At 40.1% G+C, this 14559-nt stretch overlaps 1 protein-coding gene across 1 annotated transcript in view; it reads left to right on the forward strand.

Moving 5' to 3' along the window:
* Positions 1–14559, forward strand: part of PRTG (protogenin) — a 129133-nt gene that overhangs the window by 50409 nt on the left and 64165 nt on the right. Inside the window, exons 3-4 of the mRNA XM_028147798.2 lie at positions 11087–11231; positions 11864–12000. Of these exons, the coding sequence (XP_028003599.2) occupies positions 11087–11231; positions 11864–12000 (282 nt within the window). The remainder of the gene's footprint in view (positions 1–11086; positions 11232–11863; positions 12001–14559) is intronic.

A 14559-nucleotide genomic window follows, 5' to 3' on the forward strand; every position in this document is an offset into this window, starting at 1 on the left:
CAGGCTTTGTTTGCCTTTCTTCAAGTCATAACTCCAAACTGTAGTGTATTCATAGCAAGACATCCTGTATTACTATGACCCCTCCAGAACCACTACTAGTTCACTAGGTGTCAAGCAGTGCCGGGAGAACATGCTCACATTATCATACTCTCTGTGTGTGTACACACATGTATATGTATATATAATTGAATATTATAAGATCCTTATAAAATATTAATATCCCCATTTTACTGAGGGTTACGTAGGCTCGAGGTTGAGTAACATCTCAAAGGCACACAGCTCATGAATGCAATGCTGTGATTCTTAACCAGATCTATAAATTTTAATATCTGCACTCTTAACCACAAAGCTATCCTGCTGTACTGGCTCCCTCTATCCACCTATATCATGCACTGTATTGTATTGGATATTATTCCTGATTTTCTTTAAATCAGCTAAGGCTAAGATTTTGCCTGAGTCTTAATATTCTGTATCTCAATTTTCTAATGCCATAATTTCTATCATCAAGAAATAAGAATACATTTAAATTGGAAAAACAAATACTATTACTCCTAAGTTTATTTCAACAGAGCCTCAGAAATAATAAAATATATTTTCTCTGCTAATTTTACATGTTATACATTGTTGCTTTTTTAGGCAGATATAAAAACTCAAGGACTTCTTTATTTAAATCTTAATGACAACCTAACATCTGAACCATTAGTTAAAATATCAGGATGCATTAGATATTTGAAAGTGTTTATATGGTTAATCTCTGACCTAATTTTGTAGTTTCCCGGTCTTCCTTAACATGTCCAATTTCTTCTCATCCTGATGAAATGAGAGTCTGTAATGGTGATTCACCAATCCATCTGATCTCTTCTCCTATGTTCTCTGGTCTGGCACCATACTGTCCACCAACCTTCCATATCTACCTAATAAAAGAGTAACATGCTAATTGACTGTACCTTTGCGACGCCCACCAGCCAATCAGGAGCGAGCATGCAAATTAACCCAACAAAGATGGTGGGTTAATTTGCATATGCAGGCACCGAGCGGCTGGGGGCAGGGTGGGACACTTGTGTTGTTGCCATGGCGATGACACAGGCGTTTCGCACCACCCCAGCTGCTCTGGGCCTCTGGGCAGCGTGGGAAGGAGGAAAGGCGGCTCTGCCAGCAGCCAGGGGAAGGAAGGCCCATTCTTGCATGAATCTTCATGCATCGGGCCTCTAGTACGTATATAGGCCAGAAACCTGAGAACCATTTGGGTCCTTCTCACCATTTCCCTTGAACGTCTCATGGCGAAATGATGTTCACTATACAACGTCTCTTATTTGTGCTCTCCCTTCCATTCCTACAATCTCTTTCATCATGCAAATTCACAGTCTGCTGCTCTAGTAGCCTCTTAAGTGGTTTCCCTACCTCTAAACACTCTCTCTCTCTCTAAGAATTTGTCTTTTTGATGATGAGAAGTGTGTGGGCTTCAAACTAGGATAATAATAAAAAAGGAATAGCTTGTGTTCTGATTAGGCAAACTTTTTAAAAGATATATATGTTTTTAAAAAAATATTTGGTTCCTAAATAAATTTTAGACTAAGGTAGTATATAATTTAATTTACATGCATTCTTACTTTTTCTATGGATCCTAAGAATAGAGATACTCTTGTTTGAGATGAGACCCATAGCTTCAAAATCTTAGTATGCAGGAGTTTAAAGGTATTATTCTGTTTTGGAAATTCAGGAACTTAACATATATTCTTACCCAGCTAGAAAGCCAAAACATACTAACTTATACCTGAGCAGTAGAATTGCTTGGAAGTAGAACAAGTAATTTTTATCTTCCACAAAAAAGTTTGAGGGTCTCAGACTTTTACTCAGCAGAGAATTCATATAGGTTCTCCAGAAATTGCCTGGATTCAGATCCCAGCCTCACCACTTATTAGCAGTATAACCTTGAGCAAGTTGAATAATCTGTCTATGACTCAGTTTTCTCAACTGAAAATTGGGATAATAACAGTTGTGAGAATTAAATAAACTAGATTATGTAAATTACTTAAAATGCTGCCTGGCAAGAAAATATATATTAGGCCATCGTTGTTTGTGTCATTATTATAACCTCTGTTATATGCTTTCATAAAACTTGTACTTTCCTTTAGAGCATTTATCACAGTTTGAAGTTATATACTGGCATAGTGATTTAGTTGTCTTCATCCATCACTGGACAAAGATCCCTGAGGGTAGAGTCTCTGTTTTGCTCATAACTGGATCCTCCTTTGTACCTAGAATGTTCTAGTTACTGAATAAATACTTGTTGACTTAATTAATTTAGAAGAGATTCCATTAGTCTAAAATAAGTCTGAGTAAACAGTTAACTGCCACTCATCCAAAATGAAAACAATACCCACACACCACAATATTTTGAATTTAATTTAAAAAATCAAATTGCAGTGAATATTATAAAAATAAACATATTACTCGCAATTTGGGTGTTCTTGAATATTTTCAGCTGAAAATTCTCACAAAAAATGATTTTGAAGTTGGTCAGGGCTGCCACTTAGGGAAAACATTTTTTTTATAGACACGCGTGGTGTGTGGGGAAGGTCCACCACTTGCATCTACAGGCACTTACGGCGTGCAGTGGGTTAAAATCCTCTTCTGATTGGTGAGATAGTTAATCTGGCCCATTATTTTATGAACAATTGCATGATTCAAAGCCTGAAAGCATAGGTTAACTACTACAAACTAATGAATGGTGTGATTATACAGATAGTGGGGTTGAGAACTTATTTGTGTCATAGTTATAACGTATAGCTTTAATAGCAGAAATATTCATTGTTTTTTGTTTGTTTTTTTAATCCTCACCTGAGGATATTTTTCCATTGATTTTTACAGAGAGTAGAAGAGAGAGGGAAAGACAGAGAGAAATATCGATGTGAGAGAAACACATTGATTGGTTGTTTCCTGCACGAGCCCTGACCAGGGCCCAAGCCAGGGAAGAGCCTGCAACCAAGGTATATGTCCTTGACCGGTATGGAACCCGGGACCCTTCCATCCACAAGACGATGCTCTGTTCACTGAGCCAAGCCAGCTAGGGCTATTCATTGTTTTTTAATATAAGTAATTAATATGGAGTATTTAAATACTGTTGTATACTTACCATAAAACAGTTTGGTTTTGGAATAATTGATGCCAAATGTGTGTGTGTGTTTTTTTGCAAAGAAATAGCCAATGAATCTGTTTATTGAGAATGCACCCATACAGAAAGAGTTAAAAATATATAGTTGGCATAAAGGAAGATATTTGTTCCTTTTGATGTAATAGGGATATATACATTCAATTTTTCTAATAATTAGGCTAAGCAGTTTAAAGATTTGGAAGGAGGGGTTGCTAAGGTATAATACTTTATGACAGCATTTAAAATTAGAACCACATTTTTGTGAGATTATTTCTTTGCTGAGTTTAGCAGTAATAGATTAACCTTAGAAGCCTTTAAATTAATAGATGGAGGCCACTTGTGAGACCCATGTATTCATATCAAACATTGGTGTGTGTCTGGAGGATGTTTTTGAAAGATGGGGGGAAAAGGGGAGATGCAGGCAAGGGAGAACAGATGAAAGACTTAAAAAAATTTTAAGTTGATGTTAGAAAGACGAAGAGAGAGAGACAGACAGACAGACATTGATTTGCTGTTCCACCTATTTATGCATTCATTTCTTGATTCTTGTATGTGTCCTGACTGCGGATTGAACCTGCAACTTTGGCACATTGAGACGACACTCCAACCAACTGAGCTATTTGGCCAGGGCAGATAAGAGACTTTTATAATGGCTCCAGTGAGAGATGTTGAAACAGAGATGCAGAAATGAATTTGACATATATTTAGGATTTAAAATCAGGGAGAAGGTGATTGAAGGAAGAGAGTGCAAAAGGAGTCAGTAGTCTATCTCAGGTGAGTGGTCATAGTGGTGATGTGACAAATTGAGATAGAGATACAGGCTTGGAAGAAGGAAGATGACTTCATTTGGGATGTGATTAAGAATTAGAATTGCCTTTTACAAATTACAGGTGAAGATGCCCAGTAGGCAGTTGAAGCTATCAGTATGAAGCTCTGAGGATAGGGATCTAAGCTGGAGATGTATTTGGGGGAGTCATCAGCAATAGATGGATGTAGCTGAAAACCAAGAGTGGATGAGCTCACCCAGTGAGATTGTGTAGAGAGAAAAGAACAGAGACTCTCTGAAAGGGAAGGGCAGAGGAACAGGGAGAGCCCTTGAAAAAAAGGAGACAAGAAGGTGTCAGTGAAATAAGAGAACAAGGAGTGCTTAGTGTCATAGACGCAGTTTCAATAAAATAATAGAGTAAGAAGGCAGATTAGGTGTTTGAGGCATAAAGTCAGGAAGAAGGGAGGCAACTAGAATAAACTATTCTTTAGAAAAGTTTTGATCCCGGGGGAGGAGAGGAGGTGAATAGCTGCTAGAGGGACACATACCATAAAGAGAGGTCTGGAGTTTTGTTGTTGTGTTTTGAGGTTGGGAGAGACTTAACCACTTTTACCGGCTGAAGGAATGAACTTAGAGGAGTTGGAATATGCAAGAGAGAGAGGTAGAAAGATGGCTGTATCAGGTTCACAGAGGTGAGAGAAGAGGATGGGCTTGGTGCCCAGATGGAGGAGGTACAAACAGAAAGATGGTGACTTATTTTCATTGTTGAATGATGAATGCTGCTTTTTCTTCAGTCTCATAGGTGCTGATGAGAGTCCCAAGGAGTATCTGGCTTGGTCTTCTTGGGAAAAAATTATTTTGCCAGTGGGTTGAATTTTCAAAAGGGACAAAAAAGTTAGACATCCTCCTATACAATAAAAGAGTAATATGTAAATTAGCCATCACTCCACGACAAAAATGGCGGCACCGATAGCAGACGCTGGAGGCATCGCCCCGGCAACGGGAGCCCAGCATCTGTTCCTTGGCCGCGGGGGGATCTCTGGCCAGAGGACTGGGAGCAGGACGCTGAGCTCACGTCGCCAGCGGCGGCGCAAGCTCAGCGTCCGCGCCATGGCTGTGCTGCGGGAGAGAGGGGGCCTGTGGGGCCGCAAGCCCAGCGTCCGTGTCCCGGCCAGCCGTGCGGCCGGAGGGAAGGGGCCTGTGGTGCTGTGAGCCCAGTGTCTGCGTGCCCAGAGTCCGCGCCCTGGCCTGCCTTGCTGCGAGAGGGAAGGGGCCTGTGGGGCCGCGAGCTCAGCATCTGCGCAGCAGGGGAGGAACCAGAAAAATGGATCTTTCCAGTTCCTGATGCTGACAGCCCTATGGGTGCTGGGGTCCTCCACCTGCAGCCCCCAGTCGCAGCCCAGCAGCCCCAGTCGCAGACTGGAAGCCCCCTGCCAGCAGTCCAGATGGGACGAGCGTGGTGCCGTGGGGGGGGGGGGTCAGCGGGCACGCTACAGATATCAAATCACTGCCACCGAGGCCACCCCCACACACACACTCGCAAGTAGTATGGTCCAAGGGGGCAACTCCTGAGGCAAGGCTCCCATGGCAGCTGATGCTCACCATGCCAGGCGAGGAAGCAGGACCTGAAAGCCCAAGCCCCCGAGTACCCGAGCTGCAGGGCGTCATGGGCCGGGGCCCTGAAGAGGCCCCAGGACAAGCATCTTCCCAGAGGCTATGCAGAAGGAGGGGAGGAACCTCTGGCTAGAGGCTGGGGTGAGGAATGCTGGCGTCTTTGCAGACCAAGACAGGGCTGAGGGACACACACCCACACACACACCCCTGTGCACGAATTTCGTGCACCGGGCCTCTAGTGTTAAATATAAAAGTGTTTGGGGAATTTAAAAAATATTTATCTTTAGAACTTGCTTTAGATCTGGCTGAAAACTAGAGTGAGATCAAGAAATACTCTTATTGAGTCGATGTGTTAACTAACCTTACATGGTAAACATTTACCAACATATGTATCAGATAATCACATGGTACACACTGCTATATGTCAGTTATATTTCAGTAAAGCTAAGGGGAGGAAAGACACCAAATTAGTGATTGCCTAGGGCTTGGATTTGGGAGGAGATCAGAAGATTATGGAGTGATAACTAAAGGATATGGGATTTCATTTTGGAGTGATGAAAATATTCTAAAATTGATTATGGGATGATTGTGCACTCTGAATTTACTAAAAACCATTGAATTATATACTTTAAATGAGTTTATTGCATGGTATATAAATTATATGCTATGTGATTTATATCTTAATAAAGCCTTTTAGTTCTCATGATTTTGTAACTTGGAGGTTCTAGTGCATTTAACCTAAAGTGAAATGTTAGTTTCGTTTTTAAAAATAGTTCTTTATTGTTGAAAGTATTACATATAGTTCAGTTTTTACAACTTAGAGGTTTCATAGACTTACTCGTCTGGGGATCATATTGTTTGATTGGTTAGCTGAGCTTCAGAGTAAAAACACTCAAATGCCTAAGTGGTTGGAATGAAATTACTCCAGGCAACAGAGTCATTATTTTTAGTCTCAGGAGTCACAATATTTATAAAAGTCTTGTAATATATAAAGAGCCCTCACTATATTGGCTTATTGAATCTTTCTAAAACTTCTTTAGTAGAGAAGAGACAGATTTTTAGCTCTAAAAATAACACCACTAAATATTAGACATCATTTAGAATTATAGTAAACAAACAAACAAAGCATTATTTTCCTAAGCCTTGGTATTCGTACCTGGAAAACTCCCTACATTTCTGACTACTGTGTTTAAATACCTAATAGAATTGGAGAATTTCAAAAAATTTTAGTTCAATGCACAAAGTACTGTTTTAGTGCTGAGTCATGCCATTCGCTATCTTAAGGGATCCTGCAAAGAATGTGACCCACTACTGGCGCTCAAGGAGCTCATAGTATAGAAGGGAAGAAAGATTGTGAACATATGGTTAAAATACGGTGAGATACTGATAAGCAATAAAGGTCTGCAATGTACAGAAGTTGCAGATAAAAGGGTCAGGAACAACTTCTCAAAGTATGGGACAAGTGATCTAGGTTTTAACTGGTGAGAGGATTTCATCAGGTAGACAAAAGGACTAGGATATTTGAGAGAGAAGGAAGTACTGATGTAATGCTCACAGGTATGAAATATGGTGTATTCAGTGTTCATGAAACATATTTAATTGTAAGTGGTTGAAAACAAGTGAGAGTTTTGCAGGGACTAATTAATTAATCAGGGACACAATAAAATTTACGTTTTTTGACTGTCACTCTGGTGGTAACTCTGATGGTAGGGGAGATGTCACCTAAAAGGTTCCTGCAAGACTTTCCAGGCAGTAGATGATAGGAGCCTGAATGGAAGGGAAGACTATTGGGGATGCAGAGAAGTCAGATATAGAAGAAATATACAGTAGATGGGATAAAACATACTGAATTGGGTGCTTGATTCATTGTAGAGTAATTGAAGAAGTTGTTCAAATAGGTAGGACTGGAAGCAACCTATTTTATGAAGAAAAGTTAAACTATATTAGCTGTTTCCATCTAAAGAGGTAAAGGCTGGGGAAGAATAAGATAAAAGTCCCACCTTAAAGTCTGTAAGTTGTGTTTAGACTGGATTGCCAATGATGGCCAGAACTAAAAGTCACCCTTTTACACATGGAAAAGATAACATGGGACCAATAAGAGAAATTAGTACTTCATAAAGCAGGCATTAAATTTATGGAAACTTAGGTCCTCATTCCCCCCAAATATGAATGTTTGAAATAGTTAATTATAGAAAAACTAGAGTCCTGGTGCACAGATTCGTGCACATTGAAAGGAAATTAATTAGAAGAATATTTTAATATTGCTATTAGTGTCTTGCTAATGAAAAGAAAATAGGATTCTACTGAGTCTCCTGTCTACCTACTCCAGGACTTCTGTGAGGATCAAATGAGATGAGGCACAGGAAAACGCTTCACAAACATTTGGTTAAACTGTAAAATGTTTGCACCTGGCTATAAAGCAAGTCAGGTTCCTGGGCTGAAGAAACTCCAAGGAAGAGGATGGGGTTGGTGCCCAGATGGAGGAGGTACAAACAGAAAGATGGTGACTTATTTTCATTGTTAGGGAGAGGAAGCCAGGCATTGCTATGTGACATCATTACCCGGCGCCCACAGTGACTGTTTCTGGGCTGTGCTGTGGGCCGCATTTTGCGCCATGGGATCTTGACAGCGTTGGCTGTGATTTGGTGGGGTATCGCTCCAGGGTGGTGGTGGGGCCTATGTCCCACTTGGGAGAAGCCGAATGTTGGTTTGTCGGCACCAGGTGCATGGTGCCATTTCTTTGTAAATGGCCATTGCGTCTCATGGCAGCTTCTGCATTGAGCATCTGCCCCCTGGTGGTCAGTGTGCATCATAGTTACCGGTCAGACGGACGGACACTTAACCTTTTTATATATAGACCAGAGGCCCAGTACACGAAATTCGAGCACTCGGTGGTGGGGCAGGTGGGTCTCAGTTTGGCCCGCACCCTCTCGCAGTCCAGGAGCACTTGGGGGATGTCCCACTGATGGCTAAGCCAGCAGTGGGACATCCTTTGCGCTGCCACAGAGGCAGGAGAGGCTCCCGCCACTGCTGCTGTGCTTGCCAACCATGAGCCCGGCTTCTGGTGCACTGACCACCAGAGATCAGCTCCTGCATTGAGCGTCTGCCCCCTGGTAGTCAGTGCGTGTCATAGCGACTGTTCATTCTGCTGTTTGGTCGATTTGCATATTAGCCTTTTATTTATATTGGATAAGCTTATATTGTTATTAAGAAATCAGGCCATTATGAATGTGAACCTGATATTTTGGACTTAAATATAACCATCTGTTCTCTAATTCTTCAGTAGATAAGGCATTGGTTGGATCCAAAATAAAAATATTTGTAAATAGATTAACATCTAGAAAATGATTACAGAAGCAATTAAAAAGAAAAATTGTAATGATTTTCAGGTCTGATGTTCTTGAATAGGGATCTCAAACATTTTAGTCTTACTCTTTATACTCTTAAAGCTTATTGAGGATCCCAAAGCTTTTATTTGTGTAAGTTATATCTATTGATACTTATTATTAGAAATTAAAACAATTTTTAATCCTCACCTGAGGATATATTTTAGAGAGACAAGAAGGCAGAGGGAGAGAGAGAAACATCAATTGATTGACTCTGTATGCACCCCAACCCAGGATCAAACTGGTAACCTGGGTATGAACCCTGATCCGGAATTCTTCAGGTTACGGGTTCGATTTCCAGTCAGGTCACATACCCAGGTTGCCATTCAGGGCACAAATGGGTGGTAACCGATCAATGTTTCTCTTTATCCCTCTCCCTTCCACTCTAAAATAAAAAAAAAAAAAACACAAAATATATCCTCGGGTAAGATTTAATTTTTTTTTAAATAAGTAAAGTAATAAAATACTGGTTCATTTAAAAATGAAAACATTGATTCATTACATATTAACATAACACATTTAATGAAACACAACTATTTTCCAAAAAAAAATATTTTAGTGAGAAGAGTGGCATTGTTGTGTATTTGTGCAAATCTCTAACTAGCTTACTAGGAGACAGCTGGATTCTCACACCTGCTTCTGCACTGAGTCTGTTGTGATGTCACCTGTCATGTAGTTTCTGGAAAACACTGTACACACAAGAGAAATGAGAATGAAGCAAGAACATGACAGTGATTATGAGAATGGTTCTTACCTTGTGGAACCTGTTCTGAGGAAGCAGAAATATTTTGTTACCGGCACCAAAACAGTTACTATACCACCACTCCATCCTTTTTGGAAATAGATGCTTTTAAGAATATTTTCGTCATTATTCACTGGCTTTGTCCTATTCCTCTAAAGGTCTGTGATCCATTTACAGACTAATGAAATCAAGTCCAAGGCAGAATGTAAGTCTTCTGTGACCTTTTACCCTTTCCAGTCTAATGAGGCTTAAGTCATCTAGACCACAGTCCCTCTATTTTTCTTCATAACTTCTCACTTTATTGATAAACCATAAAGGCATATATATTTTTTTGAACTGGATTCTGAGTAAGACCATCATTGGGGCCCTTTCTTTATTTCCTGGAAGACTTAGAGGGAAGGAAAACCACACTATTACCTGGAGTCTGGACTCTGTCAAAATGTAAACCCAGGGGCACTGACGACCAATTCCTGGAGGCCTGCCTAACGTGGGAAAGAATTATCTCTGGAAAATGGCAACACTTCAAGATTTAGCTTTAGTTTGGAAATGCGTGAGTCTAAAAATAGTCTCTTGAGTCTCTCTACCTTTTGGTCATCAGCACACCATTGTTCTTCTCTTCTTTATTCTGCAGCATCAATACCACCCTCATTTGATTCCCAACACAGAGTGGCATATCTGTGTCCAAAATAACCAAGTCCTTGTTTTCATTAAGGTGTCTGTAGAGCCTGGCCCTTATCACTGCCACCACCCCGTTGTCATCCTGTTTAAACAACCTGTCGGTCTTGATTCAAGGCTCTTTGTTTCTCAGTCCATCCTGTGTAACAGAGCCTGATTTATTTTTTCCAAATACTACTATCATGACGTTTCTTTGCTCAGAAATCTTCAGTGCTGTCTTAATTTGTACCATGCTGCAAATCTGCCTTATTTCTATCTTCTTCCTATTGCCTTCATGTTTTTCCTATTTTTCCCTTTTTATCTAAACCTAATAGATTATTCAAAACTCAATTTAAAACCAATCTCTGTAAATGGCTTTTACTTCTCTAATCTGCCTGCCTTGATTTCCCTCTCCTCTGAAATAAAGTAGTGTCTGAAGTTTGTACCACAGTTGGGTATGTAATTAAATACTTTTATTAATTGTTTGTTTTTGTTTCAGTCATGTTAAATTTTTTTCCTCTGCACAGGCTGTAAGTTTCTTAAGAACTTGGCTAGAATTTCATCCTGGGAAAGACTCCTTGATTTGGGCAACTGCTCAGTGATTTTCTTCATAATTATTCCCTAAATTATTTTTGTGTTAATTACATCGGGATGGTCTTAACATCTGAGAAAGAGTCCAAGTCTGATAAATAATATCTAGCATAATGCTATTCCCAAGTATAGTCTAATAGTTCATGTACGTATTCTGAATTTGTCAAATTTTCTTATAGCTATTTCTGCATTTGAAATTCAGCCAGTTTCTACTGAGGTCCAAGAAGGTGGAATTGCTAGATTTGCATGCAAGATTTCATCAAACCCTCCTGCAATTATAACATGGGAATTAAATCGAACAACTCTACCCGTAACTATGGACAGGTAAATACAGCTTTTCATGAGACTATATGGGGCAAAGACCATTATGGAACTCATTTTCATAGATGGTGTCAATAATCAACTTCTTTTTAAAAAAAATATATTTTTAATTGATTTTTTACAGAGAGGAAGGGAGAGGGATAGAGAGTTAAAAACATCGATGAGAGAGAAACATTGATCAGCTGCCTCTTGCACACCCCCTACTGGGAATGTGCCTGCAACCAAGGTACATGCCCTTGACCGGAATCGAACCTGGGACCCTTCAGTCCTTAGGCCTACGCTCTATCCACTGAGCCAAACTGGTTAATCAACTTCTTGGTTAATCCTTACCTGAGGATATTTTCTCCGTTGGTTTTTTGAGAATGGGGGACAGACAAACAGAAACATCGATTGGTTGCCTCCCGCACACACCCAAGGAGGGCTGGGAATGGAACCTGCAACTGAAGTACACAAACCACACACTGCATAGTTATGTTTTAGAGAACTGTGGTGACACAAATGAAAATAATTGAATCAAGCTAATATATTAAAAGGTCTTTAAAGTTTGGCACTTTAAAAGGGTTGGATATATGAAATGTTATAGAATATATGTTAAAATAAAATCTGCTACAGAGACTTTAATCATCTTCTCATAGCAGGATGACTGCCCTACCAACAGGAGTATTGCAGATCTATGATGTTGGCCCAAGGGATGCTGGAAATTATCGTTGTGTTGCTGCTACTGTAGCCCACAGGCGTAAAAGTATGGAGGCTTCTCTAACAGTGATTCCAGGTACCTTGTAGAAGTTCTGTGTTTAGTTTTTAATTGAAACAGCTATTAATTTGTATTTTCTGGCTATAATAGTATGCCATAAAATAGTACTTTAGTTTCACTTAAACTATTGTAATCTATTTGGAAAATGGTCATTTTTATGTACTAAACAACTCTTCTTTCATAGGCTAACTTGTTATATGTCATGTTAGTGTCAACATCTTTAAAAAAGATTGAATTTTTTTGTAAATATTTCATTTTAAAAAAATCCTATATAATAAAAGCATAGTATGCAAATTGTTCCCTCGACTGGGAGTTCGACCAGGGGGCGGAGCCAGCTGCAGGAAGGGAGGGAGGCCCTGGCCAGTGGCAGGTGGCCAGGAGAAGGGAGAGAGTCCCCAGCCGGCCACCGCCAGCCACTAGGGACCCTACCAGTGCACAAATTTTTGTGTACTGGGCCTCTAGTCCTTTATAATAAAAGGCTAATATGCAAATTGTCTCCTCGACCAGGAGTTCAGCCGGAAATTCCACCAGGGGGTAGAGCCAGCCAGCCAACTGCCCATGGCCCCTCCCCCCTTGCCAGCCCCACCCCTGGTTGGCCCCCCAACCGCAATTAGGGACAGGGTTAGCCAGCCAATCTCCCACATCCCCTCCCCCCAGCCAGCCCAGCCCAATCAGCCCTGATCTGGGTGGGCTGGCCAGACCCCCCCCCCCCCCCCCGTGCACGAATTCGTGCACTGGGCCTCTAGTATATATATAATACAAAAAGGAAAATAACAATTATCCATTTCCACCAGAATTGTCCATTGTCAATAAAGAGATACTTGTTTCCAGTTTGGCATTTTTTGTTTGTTATTTTAAGAAAAATCATAATTTGCATTTGTGAAAAAATATATACTTATTGTAAAGAATAATGTTTATAAAAGTAAAAGAAGTACAAAGATATATCCTGACCTGGTGGCTCAGTTGTTTATAGCATCACCCCATCCACCAAAAGAGTTGAGGGTTTGATTCCCAGTCAGGGCACATATATAGGGTCAAGGGTTCAATTCCCAGTCAGGGTGCATACAAGCAACATCCAATTGATCCCTCTCTCTCTGTCTCTCTCTCCCCCCACTCTCGTTCCTCTCTCTCCAAAATCAAAAGATAAATCCTCAGGTGAGGATTTCTAAAAAGTACAAAAATATAATATAGTTTTAAAATACCCCCAATTCCAATACTCAGAAAGTATTATTGTTAACATTAAGTGAACATAAATTTTTTCATTTTGCCATACATGAATATAATTAAGAGGGAAATTAGCTTGAGAGACTAATATGAAGAAATATATATAGTAATAAAATGGAATTATACATAGATGCTGATTTTTATTTTAAAATAATTAATTTAAATTTACTTGAATGTAGTGGAAGAAAACTTGGACCAAAGACACTGGTAAACTTCACATGATTGTTTCCTCTTCCTAAGAGCCAATCTCAAAAGACCCTATAAAGTTAAAAAAATTGTTTTGAAAATCATTAATAGATGGAAATTATATTTTTAATGCTTTGTTTTAATTTGAGGTATTATCTAGCAGCTTCCTGGTGTAAAAGATAGAAACAAAAGCACTCCCCTCCTTACCTTCCGCCTACTGTCACATGAATTCTTAAAAAGATTAGTGAAAGTATTCAATGAATCTTTCAACCTCAATTAAAAATGAATAGTATGGAAACAACCCAAATGTCCATCAGCTGATGAATGGATAAATGAAATGTGTTCTATTTATATAATTATTCTGTTATCCTACCTAATAAAATAGTAATATGCAAATTGACTGCACCTTCACCACGCCCACCAGCCAAAGCCACGCCCACCAGCCAATCAGAACGAGTATGCAAATTACCCAACAAAGATGGTGGTTAATTTGCATACGCAGAGGGAGGGAGGAGTGAAGACTGAAGACAACTTAGAAGGAAGAGGGAGGAAAAGCGGAAAGCAAGGTGGCTGCCAGAGGGAAAACCCGGGTGGGGCGGGGCGGAGTGGGGGCGGAGCGGGCCGGGCGGCAGCCGCACATGGGTGCAGGCGCAGCGGAAGCAACAGCAGCAGCAACAGCAGCAGCGCACGCCTCGGCAGCGGCCGCTTGCAGGATTCTTCCTGCAAATGGGCTACTAGTTATTCAATAAAAAGATATGAAGTACTGGTATTGCTATAACATGGATGGATCTTGAAAACATGCTGTTTAAAGAAGCCAGTCACAAAGGAAGGACCATGTAATGTACGGTTCTTTTTTTAATGAAATGTCTAGAATAAATAAATCCGGAGAGACAGAAAACAAAGTAGCTTAGTGTGGTTGCCGGGCTATGGGAAGAGGAACGTGGAGAGTGACTGCTAATGGGTATGGTGTTTTTTTTTTTTTGGTGGGGGGCGGGTAATGAAAATGTTTTAAAATTAATTTGGTGATGGGTGTACAACTCTGAAAATACTAAACACCATTGAATTATACTTCAGATAGGTGAATTGTATGTTATGTGAGTTTTTAAAAAAAGAAAAAAGTGAATAACTTAAAATAGATATTTTTCACTTATATTTTACTTATAATTT

Source organism: Eptesicus fuscus, chromosome 5 (assembly GCF_027574615.1).
Source record: "Eptesicus fuscus isolate TK198812 chromosome 5, DD_ASM_mEF_20220401, whole genome shotgun sequence".
NCBI lineage: Eukaryota > Metazoa > Chordata > Mammalia > Chiroptera > Vespertilionidae > Eptesicus > Eptesicus fuscus.